At 39.8% G+C, this 25,593-nt stretch overlaps 1 protein-coding gene across 1 annotated transcript in view; it reads left to right on the top strand.

Moving 5' to 3' along the window:
• Nucleotides 1-25,593, top strand: part of LOC126474507 (neuropeptide Y receptor type 2-like) — a 235,576-nt gene that overhangs the window by 109,903 nt on the left and 100,080 nt on the right. Inside the window, exon 2 of the mRNA XM_050101978.1 lies at nt 19,614-19,842. Coding sequence (XP_049957935.1) covers nt 19,614-19,842 — 229 coding nt within the window. The remainder of the gene's footprint in view (nt 1-19,613; nt 19,843-25,593) is intronic.

Genomic DNA, 25,593 nt, shown 5'->3' with positions numbered 1-25,593 from the left:
TTAAAAAATTATCGAGAAGACCCATTTAAAAAACTAGTGAGCTTTGGATAACAAAGGGAATTAAAATCCCATGTAAGACATAGTGTGAAATTTATATAAAGACTAAAGTAAGGCATGATCTGAAATTAGTTGCATAACGTAAAAGATACTGTAGTATTCTAAGAAAAGTCATTAAAATGATCAGACGTTTGCACATCCTGACAGAAACAAATAATGTAGATATACAGATTAGAACTACTGGATATTCTCAAACTGGAGACTCGACAGCCAGCCTGTGTACAAGATACCATAAGTGTTGCACTAAAGGACAATGTTGTGACTGATAATTCACGCGTTTAGAGTACTCCTAACAATTACTTTCTGATTCTAGCAGCAAACACGGAATTAACGCCGTCCCACAAAGCTTTAAGCAAAAATAAGTGGCACTGAAAGCGTTCACTGAAATTAACAGATTTGTAAAATAAATAAAAAAACAAAAGCTCACATGCGGTTAACAGGATTTCAGACAGAATTCTGAAAAGGTGTAATCTCCTCAGCAATATATGCAATTCATCAATGGCACAGGGAATTTTTTTCCTGGCAGTATAAAATATGCAGTTTCTAAACCTCTTAATAAGAAAGGTGACAAGACAGGCCGAAACAATTATTGTCCAATTTCTGTAGTGACGTGTTTTTCCAAAAGATTCAAAAAAGTAATTTACTAACGAGTAGTCTCACGCTTAAGCAGAAACAGTTTACTGCATATCACAATTTCGATTTTAGAAGGGTAGCTCTATTGTGAATGATATTTATACATTCACTCACCTAATATTAGAAGCATTAAATACTCACCAGTTTGTTTTTTTTGTACTATTTCGAAGGCTTTTGGTTGTGAAAATCATGTTACTCCTAGAAACACCCAACGTTTATGGAACTGATAGCCTTATGCATGAACACAAAATAGTAGGTATTGCTGAATAATGTAAACAATGTTGGAGGGCTAGAAAATGTTAGTGGTTTGGGAGAAATCATAGAAGGAGTCCCACAAGGTTCTATTTTGTGCCCAATGGCCTTATAGTTAACATTCAACATGCGGAAATGGTACTTGTTACATATAGTACCAGTGTTACGATAAGTCCCTCCAGAGAAAAACAGGAGAAGAAATGAAAAATCACAGTTTGTAAGGAATTATCAACTTTTTATCAGAAAACTGACTCTACAAATTCTGATAGAAGAACCATTATGTTCACATCTGTACAACGAATTGTCATACGATCAATTTATGTATCACATGAGCTGGAGTAAGTAAATATAGTGCAATGCTCCAAATTTTTTAGTGTACATATTGATTAAATTTTAAATTGTAAGAAGAATATTACTGAGCGTCTCAAAAAATGTAATTCAGTTATTTTGGCTCTTCGTTTAATTGCTAAGCGTGGAAACGTTACCATGAATCTCCTGACATATTTTGGATCTTCCCACTGAATAATGTGATATGGAGAAATTTTCTGGGGTAACTCATCACTTAGAAAGAAACGACTGCAGAAAAGCGAGCAGTAAGAGAAACTACGTATTGCAACTGCGTCATCATTAGTGAAATTCATCACAAATAATCCATCGCGATTTCAGGACAGTGATGTCCATACCTACAGGCTCGAGGGAAAATGAGCATCATTACCAATCATTAGAGCATTCCGTGGTGCTGAAAGGTTTTCAAAATGCAGCAACAAAACATAAATTTTTTTAAGGTTTGTTGCATAAAGAGGAATAAAATAAATTTGCTTCTCAGTACTTCATTCTTCGAAAAATAGCTGCTTCTGGATGTCGTGTAAGCCTGTAAAAACTAAATGTAAGGAATCGGTCCTCTCCAGTCCTGACAGATACTAAATTATAGCACTGAAGAAGTTCCCGTATAGAAGATGGCAGTGGAACCACGAATATCAGGTGCTATTTTTGACTAATTGCCTTTGTCTGCCGTTACCTTCACATTCTGTACGCTAACTGCGGCAGCTGCACTTCTCATTTAATCTTTGAAATAGTTCATAAGGTATTTATGTATATTCCGCGCAGACGAGCTAGTACATTTACATACATACACATACATGTCAGTGATTAATTTGAACGTTACATTATTATGCATTTTTCTTGTTTTCTTCTTCTTTTTCTCTTCCTGGAACTTCTTCATTCTTTGGCTTTGTTCCCGTCTCCTTTGCTTTGTTCAAATTTTTTTCCTTTCTTCCTTTCTTTTACTTCAAAATTCCTGTTCATAATTTTGTTTTTAACTTTATCTGTTTCATTTATCTTTTAAATACGAGTCCTTGCTTGTTTTAGGTCTTCTTGTATTTCTTAAAAACAATTGACTTTTTTGATGGAACCATTTACTACGTCAAACACCCTCTTTGTGAGTACGTTGTTGTTTATTCTATGTACGAGTCCATAGAATGGTTGTCAGCATTTTCTGGCCATGTCCATGACCCTGTTCTTGTGTCCATACAATATGATTCTTTGGTTGGTCTCTTTGCACTGATCCAAATTTTTTTGAGGATTTTAAGTTCTATTTTTTGTATCTCTGCGATGCCTGATGTTCTGATGGTGACCGTTTCTGATGCGTAGAGTGCTTCTGGTAGTACAAGTGTACTGTGGTGCTTGCATTCAATCTTGAAATATCTCTTTTATTGTATTGCGTCCATGTCAGTTTGTATTCTTTCTGATCGTTTTTCTGTTCTTTGCATGTAGGATACTTCGTTTCATCCTCCTATTTGTATATATTCCCCAAGTTATTTGAATGATTCATCTCTGTTAACCTTTCCGTCTTTTGTACATATGACTTGATTGTCGTTGCTCTTTCTTTTCATATATTGCGCCTTCTCATACGATACCTGTAGACCTGCTTTCACAGAGACTTCATGTAACTATTACAGTGCTTATTGTGCTTCTTGTCAGTTGTTGCTTAGTATTGAAAGGTCATCTGCAAATTCCAGGCATTTTATGATCATCTTGTTTGAATACGTTCTTCCTAAGCGTAATCCTTTTATTTTTCCCCCATTGTTTGCTAATTATTTCCAAGACAACGTCGAATAGAGGCGATGAGAGACCATCTCCTTGTCTGACCCATGTATGTCTCGCGAATGGGTCTGTAATTTCTCCTATAAATATTATTTTGGCTGTCGTGTCTGTGGCTGTCACAGGAGTATCCTAGTCTTTCTGTCTATTACATATTCTTCTAAGGTCATCTTAAAGTCCAAGAGTGCGACTAGAGTGTCGTTCATCTGAATGACTCTCAGGAGCGTTTGCCAGTTCCCAGCTTGTTCAATACAGGACCTTCCTTTTCCGAAGCATGCTTAGTGTTCCCCTATCTAGTCTGTTGAGTAAAATCTCGGTGAGAATTTTGTGGGCTACCGGTAATGAAATATCTCTGTAATAATTAAGGTCTGTCTTGTCGCCCTTTTTCTTGCCTGTGTGAATCAACGCACATTTTCATTCCTGTGGAATTTTCTCTGTATTTCATATTTCTATAAGAGTTTTACGGATTCCCTTTGTGATGGTTTGGTCTTTAAGTTTCCAGAGCCGGAAGCCGGAAGCTGTCTCCTCCTGGGGCTTTGTTGTTTTTAGCTGTTTTACCATCTCTTGTACGTCAGTTAGTGGGTTCGGTACCGTTTTCGTGTAGGGTAACTTTTCTTTAGGCTTCTAGAAATTGATCAGTATATGAAAACCATTTTCAAGAAATTTGCGGTTTTATACAGAAGTTGTTTCGAGATATCCATCTGTTCTCTTGAAGCAAATATTTATAAGCTGATAACACGTTGTATTTTCCCTGAAAATTCTATATAAATTTCTCAAGTTACGTCTCTTAAGGACTTCCGCGATTTCACTTAGTCTAGTTTTGTCGTATATCCGTTTCACTCTTCTAGTATCTTTCGAGGATCGTTTCTGGACTTTGTGGAAATCTAGCCATATCTCTTTTCTTCTGTTTCTGCTAAACTTCCTCCAACCTTGGATTCTACGTTCAATGGCCTCATAACAAGTTGCGTTTCATCATCTATGTTTACATTTCCTAAGTGGTAGATCCAAACGATTTGCATTCTGAATTGTCTTCGCGAGGTCTGCCCAATTTTCTGTTGAACTTTAATTTCTTCAATAATTTTGTCTTTTTCAGTCTTCAATTGTTCTAGATCCAGTCTTGTGATTTTTTTCTGTCTTGGGATTGGTCTAATTTTCACTTATAGCAAGTGAATGTCGGACTTGAAGAATCCTTTGCGTATTCTCACATTCAGAATTTCGTTTAATTTTTGGATTTGATGGCCACGTCATCTAACTGAAATTCTCCCCATACGTTTTTGGGCGTTTTCCATGTTGTGAGTTTCGTTTAGGCGTTTTAAATTGCGTTAACATAGTTTTTAAGCTAAAATTTTGACATTAAGTTATTGGATGATCCCCATACTTGTTTGTGCGTTTTTCTGCTGTGTATGGGTTTGTGATTTGCTTGTACTTCTTCCCCTTGCTTAATTGTGAACTGAAGTCTCCTAATATAATATTAACATGTCTTTCTGGTATTTTATTTGTTATTTCGTCCAAGTTTTCTCAAAAGTCTTCGATTTCTTGTCGTTTCTTTCTGTTGTGATCGTTTGCCGGTGCATGCGTATTGATGGTTGTGTATCTCTGGTTTCGTGATTAGAAGGCTATTGTACAGATTCTTTCTGAAACTCAATTGAAATCTAGCATATTGTGAACCGAAAATCCTGCGCCAAATATTGTCGATGATCCTCCTCTGACAGCAGGTTTTCCTTTGCATATCCTGGAATTTTCTGAGTTAAAGTGGTTTTCGTCTGTGAAACGCGCTCTTATACTGCGAGGGTTTTGAATTGAAATTTTAGCTGAACATCTGTAAGCTGTTTCAGTTTGCCTGTCTTGACCAACGTATTTGTGTTGAGCGTGGCAGTATAGTGTTTGTAAACAGGTTTCGAGAAGATCCGATTCTTCTCATGATGTTCCTAGTACTCCAGAATGCGATGACCAAGACAGTCCAGTACATTTACTCGGCCTTGGCCTGGTGGATATTTTTCCTGTTGTTCCATCACGATATTTTCAAGTTGGATGTTGTTGTGGTGATCTATTTTGGAGATCACAAATGTTAGGAACCTGATTGTTAAGATAAAGACATATTTCTAGCAGCCGCACCAACTTCGTAAATAGACGATGACCACTACCTGCGGGATGCTAGAAGAGACGCTAATGGTTTAGGTCGCAGTTAGAATTTGGTCCACCCTGCGTATTTCATTTCCCTAGTACCACCCATATCTGCGATATATACGTTCGTGAAAGAAGCCTAAACGCTACATAATGATGACGAAATTGCTGTATTAATAACTGGTCTTCCAAGGACGAGTATAATATACAGTCAGACTGAAACGGGATGACAGCATATAAATGGAAAAGAAATTGCTCTGTTTTGATATTTTAAGCAAATTAAAACGAACATAGACTTACGTACAGCTCTTGTCACTGTAGAAGAGAGTTAATGAAGAAGAGTTTGGAGAAACCGCATTACTTACATTGGACTCTGTTCTTAAGATCCTAGCCATTGTTCTGAAGCTGCATTCACTCTAAGAATACTGAAGACAAAATGGATAGGTACCAGTTTGCTTTCATCAGAGCGCCAGGGCTAAGTCAGATATTCAGCTTCAGCTACCGAGAAAAGTAAGTCTTCAATTAGCATTGCTGGCAGTACATGTGACTCTGTGGGCAAGAAGAACCAGAGTGAACATTGAATGTACACTTTTGTATTCATTAGCCTATCTCTCTATGTAGTATTTCAATCCGAAATGATTTCATGTAAAAATACAGTCTTGCTTAATTAGACTCCTAACAATGGTTAAAGGCAAATATCGTGGCATCAACATAAAAATGTCTGGTTCATTACGAACATCGATGTTATTAATGTTTTTATTTGACTGTCGCCTTCAAAAGTAAAATATTGGTAGACAGTACGTCAGAAACTACGGAAAAACGAGTAAGTAATAAGAAATTCTGTGTATTAGCATTTATTTACAAGCATTGAGTGCCCGAAACATGCATCATCAATACTTATTTCATTCGGTGAACATACTCCAATTTGGAAAATGTAGTGTAGGAGCACTGCTGTAAGTATTTTGGGACCCGATCTCGATAGTTTCAAATTATTTCCGTAGCTATATGTCGGCATCAAAATATTTGAACTTTCTAATACACTAGAAATGCATTTGAGCGTACTGATCAGTATTTATCAACGAATTTAATAATTATTAGCATTGTCCGTATCAGCTGCAAGAATAAAATGCTGACCTTCCTTTTCTTACTTAACAGTAAATTTTTATGCTAGCTGTGTTTCCTCAGCGCCTTTTTAAGGCCAAATATTCGGACTGTCTGACAGAAGAGACAGCTTTTCAGCGGAGCAAATTTCTCCATCGACAACGCTGTTGGTGCTAGCACATAATCGGATGAAGGAATTGCGTACGTTTCTGTTTTGACAGCCCTGTTGGGTCTGCTTTTATAGCAGAATTACGTCAGAAGGCAGGGCAACAGCTTTTCTTCACCGACCAACTGGCTGAATGGAAACAAACCCTTCATTCTACAGTGCAGACTTTTCTCGTGTGAAACTTATTGGTACATACAACGCAGCATCACTTTTTCAGTGAGTGGCTTTTGTGCTAACGTTAGATTCTATTACCACCAGCGCGGTAGTAAATCAATTCGTAACCGACGTATTGACTGTTGCTTCTATCTCGGGTTCCTCGACACCTGTAATGGAGAATGTACCTTTGACAAAGGCAACTCTTCTTGCTGGAGAAATGTGAGAAAAGTGGTAAAATGCTCACCTGAGACGGAAGCCAACACTCCATAAGTCAAGAAGTGGACAGAAAAGCCTCAATGAATTTGCAGTTCTCTATTAATGCATATCAATGTCGTATAACTGGAAAACCATCTTACTTTTATTAAGGAAAATAAGACCTAAGTTTATGTTTCAACTTTTGGTTTCAAAAGTTTATACATTTTTCCCAGTTACATAACATCTAAATTTAATAACATGTGAATATTGTGACCAGCTTTTCTCTGGTTTCGATACTACACGGTGATTTTCTTTTGAAAAGGATTTGAGAGTGACTTACAAAGATCATACTGATTGGACAAGGCAAAAAGAAAGTTTCCACTGAGACAAGCATTCTTGATTTTATTTCTTAAATGCTGGAAATATATGCATTATTTTACACAGAGTCCCAATGAAATATTTGGCGTAATTAAGCTATAGCAAAAGCAACAGAAAGTTTCCGTTTTTACGTACCATATTAATAACCAGTATACATCATTAACTTAAAATATTATGACTTTAATTGACTTATTTTCGTTTGTTGTCGTGGAAATATAGTCCAGTCATGTAAAATCTATTATATTTTCCTGACACTGAGACGTATTATAAATATTAACAACGACCTCCCCGAAACGATTCCTTAAGCTGGTGTTCAGATGTCTGTATCCGCAGATCCAAAATGCTTGGAGTACACTACTTACGAATATGAACCTACGACGTAGTTACTGTATGTTTCTTTCTGCCAGAAAGAAAAGTCATAGCAGTGCTACCAATTACTGTAAGTGATTATATATTTCCGTGGACACTGAATATCTCAAAAACATTCCATGTGTATCACAAGTCATTGTCAAAAGAATGTAATAAAGATAATCGGAATTTTCATACCAATGAAAACTGTAGGTAAATGGAGGGGAAAAAAGAGTTGAAAGTTAACACAAGTGACTAGATTAAGAAAGACAGAACTTTGTGAAATTATATGTAGCACTAGACACCGTATACCGAAATCACAGAGAAACGCAGTTGATGAAAATATATAAATCTGAGTAATGTGTATCATACAGAAAATAGAAACTTGTGGGAAAACCCTAACCAGTCGCGTGGGAAGAGACCTGAAAATACTGAGAAACCAAAAAACCCGCTATACAAAAAAGAAAGGTAGTGCTTAATCAATGAATCATTTGGACCTGTGTACAAGAAACAAATTTTACTCGATACACATATTGACATAGATATAGGACACGTAGATGTATTTAGAAATCACGTCACACAGGGAGAAAAGTGCCTAAGACAAGAAAGTATGAAGGTATTAACAAAGAATGAAATTGGAACAAGTTGTGGCAAACAATAGGAAAACATTTTTTTCATGTATTTCTTATTCTCTTGCGAAGTGTATGTCTTTTTCTTTTATCTAACTTGGTCAGAAGTAGAGCAAGTACGCCCATATTTTCCTAGTCTGTTATTCATTAACAGATGTTTTATCTTCTTACCTTTCAATGACCTTAGTTCTTAAATCTTATGAAATGTCTCACCGACGTGATAAAAATCTGGACATGCTCTCCTGCGACGGTGTGGAACACCTAGTACCAGGAGAAGGGATATAAAGCACAAAGCGTATGCTCTACCGGGTTAACAACCTTGAGACAGTAGTGAGGTTAAATGATATTTCATCCAGTCTCTCGGAGGCACCTGTCACAATGAATCTTTCAGCTGAAGACGTGGGTATATGCGTGTCTCATTACTTCTGTGGTGAAATGTTATACGCTTGAAGTTTCTTTTACAGACCACCATCGTGGTTCAGTGGTTGGAAGCTCTGGTTATTCACGTGAAGGCCTCAGGTCCTTTTCCAGTCTGTGAAAGATCTCTAACAGGTTCAAATCAGCTTCATTAAGCCAAAACACGATGTGCTTGAATAGAAAAGAAGCAGCGAAATTGACATGCAGACCACTGAAGTGACGTCAGTGATAAGCAAAGATCTCATATTGATTTTTAATTTCTTACTTGGCAAAGCAAAGTGGTTTACCATCCTTAAGAGTATTTTCTGCAGGAGTATAAATCACGCTATTCGTTCAGCCACTCCTTCCGTCTTATGACTATATATTCCGGTTTCTCCATGAAGACCTTTATACCGTCCAATACTCTGATCACTAGAGACAATTGATGAGCTGCAAGTGTGACATTATTCATAGGAATTGACGTATCACGAATGAAGCTCTAAAATTCACCCTTCGCATTTTCCGTTTTCTAAGAATGTTTCCCCACTAACCGTTCTTGGTAAGATTTTGCATCAGACCAGCGAATTCAGATCAAAGATAGCAAGTTAGTAGAGTTCCTTCGAGTAAACAATACATTCAGCCGAACTGGCGCTGTTTACATTATGAAATTTAGAAACACAATTATAAGTGTACGAATTCAGCATTATACTTGACTTTTCCCCCTGTGTCGTGGGACCAGCATCACACGGTTTTCCTGACTCAGTCTGTCCCTCCAAACGGCAACTGTTTGTGGCATTATTATTGTTTTCTTTTATGTTATATTTTTGGTTTTATTGTATTCATCTAATACTTTGGCATCCGACATAAATGTGGCATGAAGAAAACCAATAACCTCTCAAGTAGGTGAAGTCGTTGAATTGGTATTGAGTTTTTTGCTTGTCTGAAGCAACAATTCAGCCTCGTCACATGGCCGAACAGGTTTATGGAAAGTATGCAAAATTTGAGGGCAATTCAAATTAGCAACAATTTATGATAATTCATTAAAATTTGCATTACGCAAGCGATCCCAGTAATGCTTTGCAACTTATAGAGATATATGGGAAATGTATATACGTCCGTATCTCCTTTTCCCTCCTCTTTGTTATCTCCACTTCCCTCTCTTTGTCAATCTTCTCTACTTCCCCCTCTCTTTATTAATATTCTCCTCCTCCCTCTCTCACTGTTCCTCCCCAGTCTCTCTTCATATCCATCACACTCCTCTCTCTATCCTCATCTCCCTTCCCCTCATTCATTTTCTCCAACTCCCGCTCTCTGTCCATCTCCTCTTCCCATGTCTCTCTCCCTGACAATGAGCCTTGTTTATTTTTAATGAAAACGAAACCTCGATTGGGAAATGAAGTTGCTTAAAATTAACAGGTAAATCGGTTGGGATCATTAATATAATTATTACATGAGAGACCTCTCCAGCTTCTGAATTTGTAAAGATCATACCTTCAGTAACAGTATATCTCATAAACTGTGAACGGGTAGAACTGGAAAGTTCCAGATGATTCAGATGCATAGTAGTACTGTAATCATTAGTGAATAAGTAATAAACATAACATTCCTGTGCCCTCTTAAAACTGTCTGCGATGCACACAGCAAAAGGTAACACTGTTGTATATAAAAAATTTTGTTTAAAGTTATATTCAAAGGTAAAGAATATATGTGAAAGAATAAGCCTAAAAGTTTTAGTGCCCTGATAAATGAAAACTGACTGCGAAAAAAAAATGAAAAGGAGCGAAACCCCACATTTTCACCCAACGGAATTTCCTTTCTCGGAATAAGTGTTAACTGAAAATCCCTACAACTCTGTTTAAAAGAAATTGTCTTTATATATTAGTATAGACAAGTCGAGTGTGCAGACGATGCAGGGCAATGTTGGTTACTTGTGCTGATCTAATTTAAACACTGGTCTAGTGCTGAACCCAGTGTGTGATGACTAATGTAACTTTTAATCCTGAATCCAGGATAGTATGACTAATATACCTTGTAGAAAATCCCATTGGGTTCTTTTTGCGCCACAACTACGGGGATTCAAAATGCGATCTTGAGGCACACGGTCCGACTGGAGATATAAAGTGACTGAATAAAGCTATGAGAGTGCCTTTAACCAGGTTTGCTGGTTAGATGTTCACTTGACAAATATTTTTGTGACGTTGGATAACAGCATAAAATATTCCTTATTGTGTGCGCCCTCTGTAGCGTCCGACCATAACTACGTTGCGACCCGGTGGAGACTAGTGTTGCTTCCCCGTACTTGCCAAAGTGAAAATTTTGATAGCTGCACTCATACTTCTCCCATTGGCATTTAGCCGAGGCATTCCGCCGTACCGTGCCCAAAAACCTGAGTGATGCGAAGACCGGTCGTGGTAATGTACATGGTCTGGGCACGGGGCCGATGTCCCCTTCTGACTGGGCGTCGTTGCTTGCAGCAGCTGGACCACAGTAACCGTAGAGAGTGACCGTTGGGTGTAAGTGTACATCTCCACGACTACTGGCGGCATCAGGGTCATGCGAGTCAGTAAAGAAAGTTCCGTCTATACATACATGCATGCAACACGGCTTCATTTAGTTTCGGGTACCATGTTGTGACATCATTAATAGTAGGGACTCTGTACATTCGGAAAAAATCATCTACACAATTTCGAAAATAACAAGAATTGGTATGTACGAGAACTATCGCACAGTAAGTTTCACAGTTCATGCGCCCATGTTGCTGACAAGGAAAATATGTGAAAGAAAAAAATGGGAGTAAGCTATAGGGAAATATGGATAACATACAGTATGTACAAGATCCATGACGGAATAATGAAATTAGATAGACCAAGGACGAAGTACTGGGGTTAAGAAGAGTGTTGGACAGAGATGCAGTCTTGCTTCCCTACTGTTCAGTACATAAATCGAAGACGCAGTGACGAAAATAAAACGATGAATCAAGAGTGGGGTTAAAATCGAATTGGTAGTCTAAAGAAAGAGTCCTTAGAAAATGTAGTCCATCAACAAAGCAGGTGGCTTACAAAACACTCGTTTGACCTATACTTGAGTATTGCTCATCAGTGTGGGATCCGTACCAGATCGGGTTGACGGAGGAGAGAGAGAAGATCCAAAGAAGAGCGGCGCGTTTCGTCACAGGGTTATTTGGTAACCGTGATAGCGTTACGGAGATGTTTAACAAACTCAAGTGGCAGACTCTGCAAGAGAGGCGCTCTGCATCGCCGTGTAGCTTGCTCGCCAGGTTTCGAGAGGGTGCGTTTCAGGATGAGGTATCGAATATATTGCTTCCCCCTACTTATATCTCCCCAGGAGATCACGAATGTACAATTAGAGAGATTCGAGCGCGCACGGAGGCTTTCAGACAGTCGTTCTTCCCGCGAACCATACGCGACTGGAACAGGAAAGGGAGGTAATGACAGTGGCACGTAAAGTGCCCTCCGCCACACACCGTTGGGTGGATTTCGGAGTATAAATGTAGATGTAGATGTAGATGAAAGGAAAATGTCCAAAACCTCCTATTGTGGGGAAACGCGAAAAACTTTTCCCTTTAGTTACTATTAATTTTGTCTTCACCAAACAGTTATGTGATATTCTTTACATCATATCTCAGTACCTTGTGAAGATGAATTGGGTTGTCCTAAAGGAGGATCATGGTACTAAAAACCGAGGATTTTTATCTTTCACTCAAACTGCTTATGAATCAGGCATTAAAACTTCTGATTACAACATCAGAAATAGTAATATTTGCACAAAACTTTCACAGTAAGAGACAGAAGGGAAATTTCTATAATTCTCGCACTTCGTGCGGCACACTTGACACCTCTGAGTTTTTTTCTAGTGGGGATTCGTAAAAGACATGGTTTGTAAAGACGCTCAAACTACACCTGAAGATATGCGAGAGAGAATTGTCAGAACCATGTGCTTCGATATATGCCGATGTGATAAGGAATAGCACTCTACCCATGATAATAAAATTACGGCACTGTATTAAAACCAGTGGTCATCACTTCGAACACCTTCTGTAAATGGACGTTCATGCTGTCTTTTTGACCTTCGTTGACCTTCAAAGACCTTACTGTTACACATCATTAGATTCGTCTTGATAGCCAATATCAGAAAATGAGTATCAAAATATGGTATCCCATATTTTAAAAAAAACGAAGTTGACCTTCATATCTCTGACGCGACCCCACCTATAAACAAAAAACCAACGTCATATTATGGCCCCCAGTTGTCCCTTGCAACTTTTGTTCTACAAACATTTCAGCTCCTATCGATAGTTTGTGACGCACCCTGTATACATTGCATGAGATAAAGTGCTGTAGAATGCTTCCAGAGAAACAGTGATTGGTATGTGTGGGATAAATCTGTAACCGTAACAGTAAAATTCCATGCAAACTACACATAAAATTTATTCCATGTAGATAATTAGAAAGTCATACATTTGCCTAACAAACATAATAGTTTCTGGTACCTGCTTTGGATAATCTCATGGCCTTTTAAATCCTTGGATACTCATAAAATGAAATAATATAATGCCAGGGGAAACACATATGCCGTACACATCCACCCTAACGTTAAGCAGAAGGAGGAAAAGAAACCAGAAGAATGCACTACGAACACATACAGTCGGCAAAGGTTTGTTCCAACAGTCGTACGTTTTATGATGAACCTGAAAATTCGTGCTATAGAGCTATGTAGAAATTACGATATAAATGTTATTCACGTCAAAATGAGAGACTCAGTAATTTAGAAAAATACGGATGAATCTAACATGGCTCAGAAAAGAACCACGTGGATCAAGCAACATTAAATCAGAGCAAGAGAAAATAAAAAATTCTGAAAATCGTTTATCCCGGTGAAACAATTGCCCACGAAAGATAATTACAGGAAAGTAATTCGAAGAAGAAACCGATTCGAACAACTGAAAGCTCTCCAAAGTTTATACTAACACGTAGGATAGAACAAACAAAGACACTTATACTAACACACAGAAATTACAGTATAGAAATGAAACTAATGAGAGAAAAGAGTCAAGAAAATAAGAAACTCACATGCACGATCACACTGAGGTGTGACGAAGCATAACTCATGCATTGCACTCCCACATTCGTAGATTAGATTACATTAGATGTACTTTGGGTTGCTACTGATTCATAGTGAGGAGATCCTCTGGAACGTGGAACATGTCAGAATATAAGAATACACAATAAATATTTACGGAATAAGAATATAAATGCCAATGCTGCTTCCACAGATACCAAACTAAATTGTCGATGTGGAACATATTCACATTATGTGATATTATTAATAAAATACATGCATGAGTTGTTCTGCCCAGAAATTCATCAGTGTAGTAGAAGAAATTGCCCACCAATAAATCCTTTAGACTCTCTCAAAATGATCTTTATTACTAGTTAAAATTTTTTGTGGCTGCTGGCATCTTATTGAAAATATGTATCGCTCAATAGGGGTCATCTTTCTGAATCGAATTAAGTGACTTTAACTCTTTGTGAAAGCTATTCTTATTTTTAGTATTCATTCCATAAACTGAACTGTTGGTATAAATGAGAATATACATTTTAATGACAGACTTCATTAAGGAATAAATATATTGGGAAGCAGTGCCTTAAACAGCTCTCTGCAAGAAGTTCTTGAGTATTCTCCACGTTTTTGAACAAGTAAGACTTTCGTTTGACCTGATGAGTTACCCCAGAATATAATCCAGTATGACATTTTGGAATGAATGTAAGGATCGTGCGCTAGTTTTTTTTTTTTATATCACCTATGGCTGACAACATTCGCATAGCAAATAGAAATTTATTAAGAGCTTCATCAGTTCAGTGGTATTCTCCTCCCAGTTAAATCTGTTATCAAGCTGTAATCCAAGGAATTTAACGCTGTAAACTTCTTCTATCCGCTTGTCGTCGTATTTTGGCATATACAGGCAGGAAAGTTTTTCAAGTTCTGAACTGGGTACCGTATGATTTTTCATGGTACACTGGCAGTGGATTGGTTAGAACCCATTCATTAATGACCTTGAAAATTTCATTAGCTGACCACTCTGAGACTAAACTTAATTTATTATTTACTGCAATGTTTGTATCATCGGCAAACTAAGCAAACTTGGCGTCAGTTAATGTTACTGATGAAAGATCGTTGAGCCACATAAGAAAATGTAAGAGGCTTAGAGACGAAATCTTGGGGGATACCAGATGTTACCAGCTCCCAGGTGGACGCCTGATTAATTAATACAAGTGTCTTTCCTACTGACACCCTTTGTTGGGGTCAGAAATATACGATTTGAGCCATCGTGTAGCATTTCCTGTTACACCGCAACATTATAATTTACTTAAACGGTAATTGTAATTTATGCTGTGAAATCCCTTTCATAGATCAAAAACGTACCACTAGCCTGTAATTTATTGTCTAATGAATTAAGTACAGTCTCACCATATCTCAGTATCGGAATCCTTTAAAAATCAGAACTGTGACTTGCACAATATTTTATTTGTGGTCACATGTTAAGAAGACAAATGTATATAACCTTCTCCAAAATTTTTAGATGTATACCAGTAAAATCGAGCAATTACAAAAACTCTACCACGATCAATACTGAATAAAATTTTCCTCGTTATTATTAAGGACTGTGAAAGAAATGGGTTAATACTTAAGGTAGACTGAAACTTATTCAAACTCAGTTACCTTCCAAAATTACTGCAAACGAGCTCCCACGAAGAGCCTCACTCACCACAATCTCTGGAACGAGTGAAGAGTATCCTAGCAAAATCTGGGTCCACACAGTTAGTGGGAGTTGTCAGACAGACAGCATTTCGCACGATGCCAGCTTAAACAAAATAGAGCTTCAACCGCAAGGAAGCAAACGTCTTTGCCTTAATTTAAGACTATGGAAGAGTTGGTAGGCCGCCACAGTAGCAGGCGAAAAGTTTGCCAGTTACCGAACACTATCAAAATCCAGTGCACAGACGCATACATCCTCACTGTTTCATCCAAAGAGGGGAGTAATGGGAAAGAATGGTAGGCGTACAGCATTAAGACATCACAAGGTGGGGATGGAAGAGAGAACACGCATACTTGATAAAACGATATATCTGCGTGTAAACCAGATTCAGAAGAAACTTGATTTCAGAGAATGTATAAAGTTTTAGTAGATAAGGACGTAATCAGCTGCTGACTCTTTCTTCCAATATGGTTTACTAAACGTACTGAAAGTGAAAGGGACTAAGGCTAGGGATTCTGTAGTTGCCAACAGGTTATATACCTACTTCTGTTCCCGCATTATGCTAGAAAAAGACATGATTCCACAGAAAACCGAAAAGGACCCTAACGAAGCCGTTGTACATTTATATACTAATTTCGTATATGAAGGATGTGGTTCTACACAATGAATAAAAAGGCCTGAAAGCGTTTTATCATTTTACTATTTCATGTTTCTCAACGATTTGTGCTTCTATGTTGCTTGCGGTAGATTTCTGTAAGACGACTGCGTATTTGATATGAATCAGATTGTAAGCTCAGGCCATGAGAAGGGGTCAACTATTACAATTTTTTTTTTCTTTCTTCATACAATCTTTGAAGTGCTCTCTCGAACTGGAAAACTGCTCAAGTTGCTCGAAGGATCGACTTGGTACAGGAAGACTCCTCTCCATGAGTTCATTTTGCATCACGCCGGTTGGTTTCGCTGGATGCAGCGATGACCGTTATGTGATGTATTCGGACTTGTGGCATTTTCCTATCATTTTGTCAGCTGCAAATTTCCCGTATTGCTGTTTTCAAACTTGCTGTGACTTTCTTCGCACAATTTTCCAGAAGATGACTCGTAAGTCCATTTCATCGCAGATGGCTTCAGTCTACTGGCTTATGGTCCAATCATAGGTGATTTTCTGGTAACTTAGGTTCTATTTTCAGTATAAGAGATGTAGATTCCTAGACGATGGTTATGTGGGACTATTTGTGGTGTTTAGTTTCCGAACTTGGTAAAGCCTTTATTATACAGTAGATCTTCGGGGATATTCGGTATTACCGAGGAATCTTCACTTCTTCTTGAATGCCGAAGACATATGTGAGCATCTCTAGGACAGTCTTCCTTAGATACACGAAATTGGCATGAGTATTACCGGATTTCGGTACCGGTACTGTTTTTGAGGATGCCCTTCCGTCCCCACACTATGACCCACGGGACTGAATATCTGCACCCAAACTTTCTGCGTTTTGGGTCGTGGGTACCAGCCCGGTATTCACCTAGTTGGATATGGGAAACTGCCTAAAAACGACATCAGGCTGAACCGTACAACAGTCATAGGGGTTAATTCGGCAGGCGGATTCAATGTATTTGCAATTGCAAAGATGGACAACAACCAACTGTATAAGGGAATTATGACCGTCAAGATCTGTGCAGTGCCGGGACTCGAACCCAGATATCCCGCTTTAAATGAGCGGTCGCATTAACAGATTCGGCTATCCGTGCACGACATACGGCAACACCCCAACATCCATAGCCCGTTGTTCCTGCGTCACAAATCGTACTCGTACATACTTTATGTAATCCCCATACAGTGGAGACCATTTTAATTGAGAGTCGCTGGCTGGAATCGACGAATAAATACCATGCTACAGTGCCTTTGTTAGTAGAGAGAACTATGCAATTTTCCTTCGGACAGACAAGCATATATGACTGAAAGTTAGGACGTTCTTCTTAACATCACAGACGCTGCAGTGTGGCATTCATTAGGCGGCCGGCTCGACTGAACGAATTACATAAGCGGAGTACTGTCTCGCGCGGCTAACTGGACGGATGAGCTTTTCTGAGACAACGAAATACAGAATCTGGAGAGTCTCTCAAACACAGCAAATGCGCAGCCTCTTTCCTTAAATATTTGGTTTAAAGGCTATGGCTTAGTCACGTAAATTTAATTCGTCACTGACTCTAAAAGGGAGGCCACGTTCTACAAAATTCCAAGAACGTCGTCCAATACATCGTTCACGAGAAACTTGACTGGATATGATTCGCTACTATTGCACAAAAAAGGCTTTTAATTCACACTGTCCTATACCAATACGTTTCCATGTATCTGACTCCTTCCTTCGTACGTGTAAATGCTTTATTTCTTTGAGGAAACTGTTTCTAGTCTTAGTTTTGTACCTGTGCTTTGTATTATTTTTAAGAAACGATGGTTCATCGATAGGGTCAAAATTTGTACTTTATGTGTTCTGATTTCCTTAAGAATTGAATCATTTATATTTAAAGATTAAATCGTCTGCAAGTGTCGTCGTGCTAACAACAAATGATGGGAAACTAGATGGCTCATGAAACGTACAAAATGAGTTAGCCAATGTGGGAAGTAATCTATATGTACTTTGAAAAGCTGAACAAATTCTATTGATTCGATTTCTTAGCTATAATGGGTAACAGTTACAGATATTTGAATTCTATAGCAACCAGTTACCGTATATTCTATGTTCTGTCTCAATTTCACAATAATACATTACCCATGCATCATCTCAGTAAAGAAATTTGGGTTTATTGTTCTATCTTTGTCATCTGATATGGTTGTATTATGAGGGGCCTTCAATAGGTAATGCGTGACATTTTTTTATCGTCCAGTTTAGGTTGAAGAAATGTGGAAATTGTTGTGGAATATTCCCGCATCAGCGCCTATAGTTTCATGAAGTTCCAGTAGGTGACAGGGCCATACATAGCTTTCAACATGGCGTCTCCAACGGAGGTACGTTCCAAGCGGCAAACTGAGTTTTTTGGCGGAAAACCAGAACATCACCGATATTCATAGGAGCTTGCAGAATTATATGGAGACCAGGCAGTGAACTAAATCACTGTGAATCGTTGGTGAGGATTCTGTGATAACTGCAACAGGGTTGCACAAACCTGTTCAATTTCCTCCGTACTGGTCGGCTGCATGCGGCTGATATCCACGCAGTGTAGGGATGTGCGAAAACTCTCATTCGAGGTGTTCACAGTCAAACACCTCGCTGCTCAAGTGGACGGATCTGTTAGTGGTGCTGACAGGAGCGTCCACCACATGAGTTAGGCGAATGTGCGTGCTCGTCCTTTTCCCTCTGCCTAATAGAAGATCAGAAAGAGCAACGAAAGGCCATGTATGTTGAATTTCGTGCATGCTACGAGACTGCTCTTGACAATTTTTTATAGAATATCGTCAAAAGCAATGAAACATGGACACATCACCTCTAACCGAAGAAGCAGCAGTACGTGGAAAGGGGCTACACCACTTCTCCTCCGAAGAAAAAGTTCAAAGCCATACTTTCAGCTGATGGCAGCGTTCTTGTGGCAGTCTGAAAGGGTTATTCTGTTTGATTTTCTCTCTCCTGGTGCCACTTTGAAGTGTGTTGTGCTGCCCTCAGGAAATTAAGGAAATGACTTCAGCGTGTTCGTCACGACAAAAATGCAAACGAACTTCTCCAAGACAATGCAAGACCTCACACTACTCTGCGCACCCGAGAGGAGTCCTCAAAACTGCACTGGGCACTGGGGCGGGGGGGGGGGGGGAGTGTTGTTTCTTATCCACTCTACAGCCAGGATCTCGCAGCTTCCGACTTCCATCTTTGGGCAAATAAACGCTGCACTGCGTGGCAAGCTGTACATGGATGATGGTGGGGTTACTGATGAATCACGACGCTGACTCCGACGTCGACCATAAGAGTCGTACAATGCAGGAACACAGGCCCTTTCACTAAGGTGGCGTAAGGGCATAGCATTGAATGGAGATCCTGTTGAAAGATATGAATTTCTAGACAAAATTGTGAGGAATAATACAATGTGTTGAAATTCTGAATTAAACTAACCTGCTTTCTTAAGAAAAGGATTGCATCAATTATTGAAAGCCTCTTCTACTTTGTGGCAGTAATAATGGAACATGACTTATGTCTATTACAGAGAATAACGATATAAATACGTTCGCGACGGCTACTGCAACAAAACTTTTCCTGACAGGAGCATGGCTAACAGAGTCCCATAATGTGGTTCCTGGGTATTGTGTCGTTTGCAGGCGGGAGTGGACGATGGGCGCGCTGCTGTGCAAGCTGGTGCCGGCGCTGCAGGGCGCCAACATCATGGTCTCGGTGGGCACCATCACGGTGATCGCGCTGGACCGCTACTTCACCATCGTGCGGCACTCCGCCGCCCACCCCACGGACAGCCGGCCGCGGGTCGTCCTCTCCATCGTGCTCACCTGGCTGCTCGCAGTCGTCGCCATCACGCCCATCCTCTTCTTCCAGGTGGGCCGCGCTCTCTGCAACTGAGATCTCCACGCGTCCAAAACGTACGCGCGGGGTTGTAATATACATACGAAATACACACATATTATCGTTGTTCTCGTCTCCAGTCCGAAGACTGATTCGGTGCTGGTTTTTCTGCTAGTCCACGCTGTGTAAGCCTCTACAACTATTCGTAGCTACACAAACCTACATCCGTTTGAAATGCATACAATATTAATACCATGGTCGCCCTCTGCAGTTTTTAAGTCCCATATTTCTCTCCATGGCCAAACTGACCATTCTTTGACACTTCAGAATGTGCCCTGTCAATCGATCTCTTCTTTTACTGAAGCTGTGCCAGGAATTTCTTGTGTCTCCAAGTCTCCTCATTTGTAAGTCGATTCTTTTGCGTTCTTGTATAGCACGCCATACTGATATCTTCATTTCGCTTCTGGTCTGAATTTATCGTTCACGTTTCACTTCCACGTAAAGTAACAGCCTACACAAGTAATTTCAGAAGAGACTTCCTCACACTTAAATTTAAGTTTTTCACAAATGCTTATACTACCATACCCAGTCTGCCTTTTATATCCACCCAACCTCGGCCATCACTTATTCTCAGATGCGCAGGGTAATCGCGTGGTCTAGGGCTTCTCATCACGGTCCGCGCGGCTTTCCCCGTCGGAGCTTCGAGTCCTCCCTCGGCCTTGGGTGTGTGTGTATCTTCTTTAGCGTAAGTTAGTTTAGGTTAGATTAATCAGTGTGTAAGCTTAGGGACCGATGACTGCACTAGTTTGCTCTCATAAGACATCACAACAAATTTCCAAGTTATTCTCATACACAAACAACAGAAGTCATATTTTATTTTGAGTGTCTGATTACGTAATCTAATGCGCTTAGTATCACCTGATTTAATTCGACTACATTCTGTTACCTTTGTTTTACTGCTGTTTAGAATCACATTATAATCTCTCATGAAGGCGCTATTGATTTCATTCAATTATTTTTCCAAGTGTTTTCCCTTACATGACAGATTTACAGGGCCATCATCAAACTTTACAAATAGTATTATTTTTCCAGAACTTTATATCCCCTTCCAAACTTCTCCTTGCTTTTCTTCACAACTTACTCACTACACAGACTGAATAGTGATAACACTGGGGAAGCTTTCGACAATGTGGACTGGATATACATTCCGTTGCACAAATGGATGTGGTCACATGCTGCACTTGAAAATTAAATCAGTAATCTGGCAGTTACTGCGAAGTAGTTTTTATTAACAAAAAAGCTGGTGAAAAGGTATCTTTCTTTAAATTATTTGGCTCTTTTTAGAATTACTAGGAGACATAAATCTGTAAAAGTTTAAACACATTAGCCGAATAACGATGAATGGACTGGTTGAAGGCAAACCAGTTTAAAATGAACTTCATCGACATCACAGTGCATTCTCAACCTCAGAGCATCCATATTACTGCTAGTGAATACAGCACGATCAGTATTAGAATCGCGCAGTACGGGTTATCATCTATCCAAGTTTTTAGCTAACATTGCTCAATGTTAATTCCCAGTCTACATATTCAGAATTATGTTGGGTGAGTGATCGGTAGGATACTGCCTGGTGCTTGATATCGAGAAGTACATCTAAATTGGTATAATATTATTACTAAAATATTGGTATTCTTGTAACCAACGAGTCTGGAAATGTCTGTAGAAATGTGAGCATGAAAGCGGAAACTGTAACGTGTTTGTGCCGCGGGGGGGCGCCCCTCTCCATGCACATCAGTTCTGAGAGTGACTTTGGTTCACTAATTTAAAGTGGGTGATTTCATATGGCGAGAGATATGAATTGCATGTTAACTAGATGGAGACGGTACTCGGTCATGTAATCTCTGGTTGGAGATCAGTTTGACATTCCAATATTCCTGCGAGCCTGGTATGTTCTTGATCACCTGTAGACAACATTGCGATGTTTAGTTGTCAGTGCAAAATGGTCATCAGTGTAAAACAGTTTATTGGTGTTGAGTGTAGCGTTTGCAGAAAGAAAGAACAGGATGGCAGTGCTTCCCTAGGACTAGGGGAGCATCGTGACATATAGTCAGTGTGAGTGTAGGCATAAGTTAATTTTTTCGTGTGCTGTACAGATATAAAAGGTAAATGAGCTGTTTGTGTCGAATAGACCTATATTGCATTTTAAAGTTAGTGTTGCTAGCACTATGTGAACTGTGTATATATTGCATTGTACAGTTTGTATTGTTTATGTTATGGGATGACTAGAGAGGACGTATAGATTGAGTACATGGATAACGGTGAGCGAATTTTTACATGGAAAATTATTTGGGCTATAGATAGTGAGTCGCATTCGTCAAGTGGAGACATTAACTGTACATTGTCCGGTGTCATAATGTAGCAGCAATCGTAATATTTAATTTTAGTTACACTGGTAAATATCTTCGTCTCTTCCAACATTCTTGTGAATCTGGTATGTATTTGATAATGTGTAGGCAATTTTGTGTGTTTAACTGACAGTGGAATTTAGCGATCTGTGCAAAATAAGCACAGAAAGCGTCGGAAAGAAAAAGAGAATCGTGCTTCGATGCCGGCTGCATCACTAATTCGGTAGGTAAATTCGATAACAGAGAATCAGAATGCTCGATTGATTGTGGCGGAATATAGGGGGGATAGTTTGTGTACGTTGAGAAATGGAACCGTATCAAGTTAGGATCATTGGGGAGAGTGGATTACATGTTATTTTCGTAAACAGATGCTGTTGTGGAAAGAATTTCCGTGCACACAACCTGAGACATATAGAAAGCGAGAGTAAGCGAGCGTTGACTATTTATGGGGCATTATTCAATTTTCGAGAGGTTGCCCTAGGTGTTATATTTTTAAAGAGTGAGGTAAGAATAATGTTGAGAACGTTTTAGGTTGCGAGTCATCACGCAGACGTTTCAGGACGAGACGAAAGCCGTGTTGGGTAGTTAATTATGATTGAACGTGTGTGTGTGACAACACACCCTGCCTTCAGTGGCAGAGGCAATGGGCACCTGGAGATGCCTGGCACATGAGACGGGCGTGAGCGATGCTTGGAATGCAACTTTCACCGGTGTTCAACGACACGCGTGGGACGCGACCTGTGGCTGCCTCACTTCGCGGTAGTATGTAGCTTAGCGCAGTGAAGCGTGAGTCAAGTGTGATGTAGGGTCCGTTAGAATCGCTAAAAAGAAAGCAGGTTCTGCTATTGTGGTACGGAATCCTTCATCATATTCGCTGGATCGCAGTTAGAGTGAGGGTATAGAGGAACGCGGAACGCGCGCGGTTCTGCTTGGAGTGCGCTCTCTGTAAATAAACGTCTGGTCATTAAAGGCGTCTAAATACAACTTTGGCCTGCGTTCGGCTGCAGTTCGAGGTTGCGATCCCGCCCTATCATATCAGCACGTGTGTGTAGGGGAACACGTATTTGGATAGGAATTTCTCAGGTGTTACGTATGAATGGGAGGTACCGTCATCTCATGCTTGGCGGAGCCGAGCAGAGACTGTGCGCGGTTTGACATCTGAGTGATACGTCACTTATCGCTACCTCCTGTGTACTCAATGGACAGGGGCGGCTGTGGACTGTTCCTGCGCGCGTTCATTGCAATATTTGGGGAGCGGGTCTGTATTCCTTGATATGCGCTATTTGAACAGTTTACGAGTACTTAGAGTGTTTATACATCAATGTGCTGTATTATTTAGGAACAGTTTGCAGGTGTGTTCTGAAATTGATTTGGAAAATTAGGAGTAGTTTGGCTATTTGGACGTAAATTTTTTTCATTATTTACAAGTGGTTTGCACGTCTGTAGGCTGTGCGATGCGTTATTTTTGATGGTTTACAATAAGCAAGTGTGTGTGTGTAGAGCATTATAAATGAGTTATGTAGGAGTGGTTTCCTGGTCTGTATGCTGTGGGACATGTAAGTTCCTGTGCTTTGTGATACATATACTCCATCCCTAAACAAAGTTCATTCATTCCTCCATCCATGAGCCTAGTGCAGGCTGACTCCTTATACCAGAAACCTCTAGGAATAGTTAACATCCTGGAGGCTTAGGTTAGTGGTGGTAACCTTCGTTTGAGACAATTTTCTTAGGTTGGTGGCGAAAGCGCTAGTCACGTTTCTATACAGCCAAGAAATCAACCTCACCGCTGGTTTCTACGAAAAGGTGGTGGTCAGGTGGCTGAGGTTAGTACAAGTGTCCTTTCTTTCCTCCAATTTTCTTAGGTTAGTAGAGAAAGCGCAACTTCCCTTTCTTTACTGGCAGAATTGAAACTCGGCGCCGGTTCCTGGGAAGAGCTGGCGGTCTGTAAATTGAAATGTTGTTGAAACTAAATAGTTGAAAGTGTAGTGAACACCTTTTCTTACCTATATGAGTTGTTATTTTTTTCTATATAGGGATTTGAGTTGTGGACTTAGATTGACTTGCGGAGGTAGAAAGCTTGGCACGAGCGATGGTTCACGCATACGCGCATGTGTTTTTGCGACGACCTTGGATTAGGTAATCGGGGCATGTGGGTTGAATAACGAGACTTGAGTGATCAGTTAACTTGAAACGTCCCCTTAGAAAAATTAATGAATTACTCTGCTGATAAACCTCTTACATTATTTGATCTTCAAACAGCTGAGCAGAGCTGAATGTACTCAGACATTTCTCTCTTTACTTATTCTGATCAACACTAAACTGACACACAATATTTTTAGCGCAACGCAATCTGACTTTAAATATTCTGTACACGAGAATGGCCCTGACTAACAATAACCTACACCTTTCATGAATCACTTACCTCACAAAAATCTTGGGTACTCGAACTACTGCAATACAGCGAGCGCCACTACTGCCAGCTAAATAAAAGATTCAAACTACTGAAGGCACTAGCTACTGATAGACATAGTTAGCAAATCTCTGATGGACACACGTCCAGACCATCCGCTCTCAAAACTCCGCCATTTCTCCCCCCACATCCACTATTGCTGGCGGCGCACCTCTAACTGCGCGACGCTACGCGCTGTTAACAGCCAACTGCCCAACACTACAATAGCGAATATTACAACAATGCCAACCAGCCACAGACTGCACATAGCACAGTCAGTGAGTTTCATTTAGAGCGCTACGTGGCGTTACCAACATAAAAACCTAAACAGCCTAGTTACAAACTTACCGAGAGCGTTCTTTGTCGAGCAAGCCACGTGGTGGACTGGCAGTTGTGTGGCATCAGGGCAGATTCCATTGTCCAGCAAAACAACTTTTTCGCCTTCCGATCGAGGTCTGTGACATGAGCAGTCGCTGGACCGGTTGGGCTACCGCTGACCGGTGTCGCCAGGGGTGGCCTCCTCAGTTAGAGTCTTGATCTAGTGGTGAGCGCTGTTGGTGCCATATCGATGATGTGTACTAAGTCTGTTGGAGCATAAGTGATGACGGTACTGCCTGAAATATAGTCCTCTGTCCTTTTTCCGCCAATCGAGAGGAAGTGACTTAGGTAGGTACAACTGTACTTTATTTGACGTGATTTTCATAGCTTAGCAGCGAAAACATAAGTGACCGACAAAACTCAAACTTGAGGAGAATTCGTAGGATGAGGTGGACTTAGGTTACCGGATATGACCAAATTGGCCTATTTCAGACGATTTTTTTTTTGTAGGTGTGACCGATTATCGTGCTGGAATTTGAACTTGTGATCAACTTTTCTATAGAGGGTTAGGTTAGTGGTTCAAATGGTTCAAATGGCTCTGAGCACTATATG

This window comes from Schistocerca serialis, chromosome 4 (assembly GCF_023864345.2).
Source record: "Schistocerca serialis cubense isolate TAMUIC-IGC-003099 chromosome 4, iqSchSeri2.2, whole genome shotgun sequence".
NCBI lineage: Eukaryota > Metazoa > Arthropoda > Insecta > Orthoptera > Acrididae > Schistocerca > Schistocerca serialis.
The sequence above is the reverse complement of the archived record's forward strand: the minus strand, read 5'-3'. Positions and strand labels throughout refer to the sequence as shown.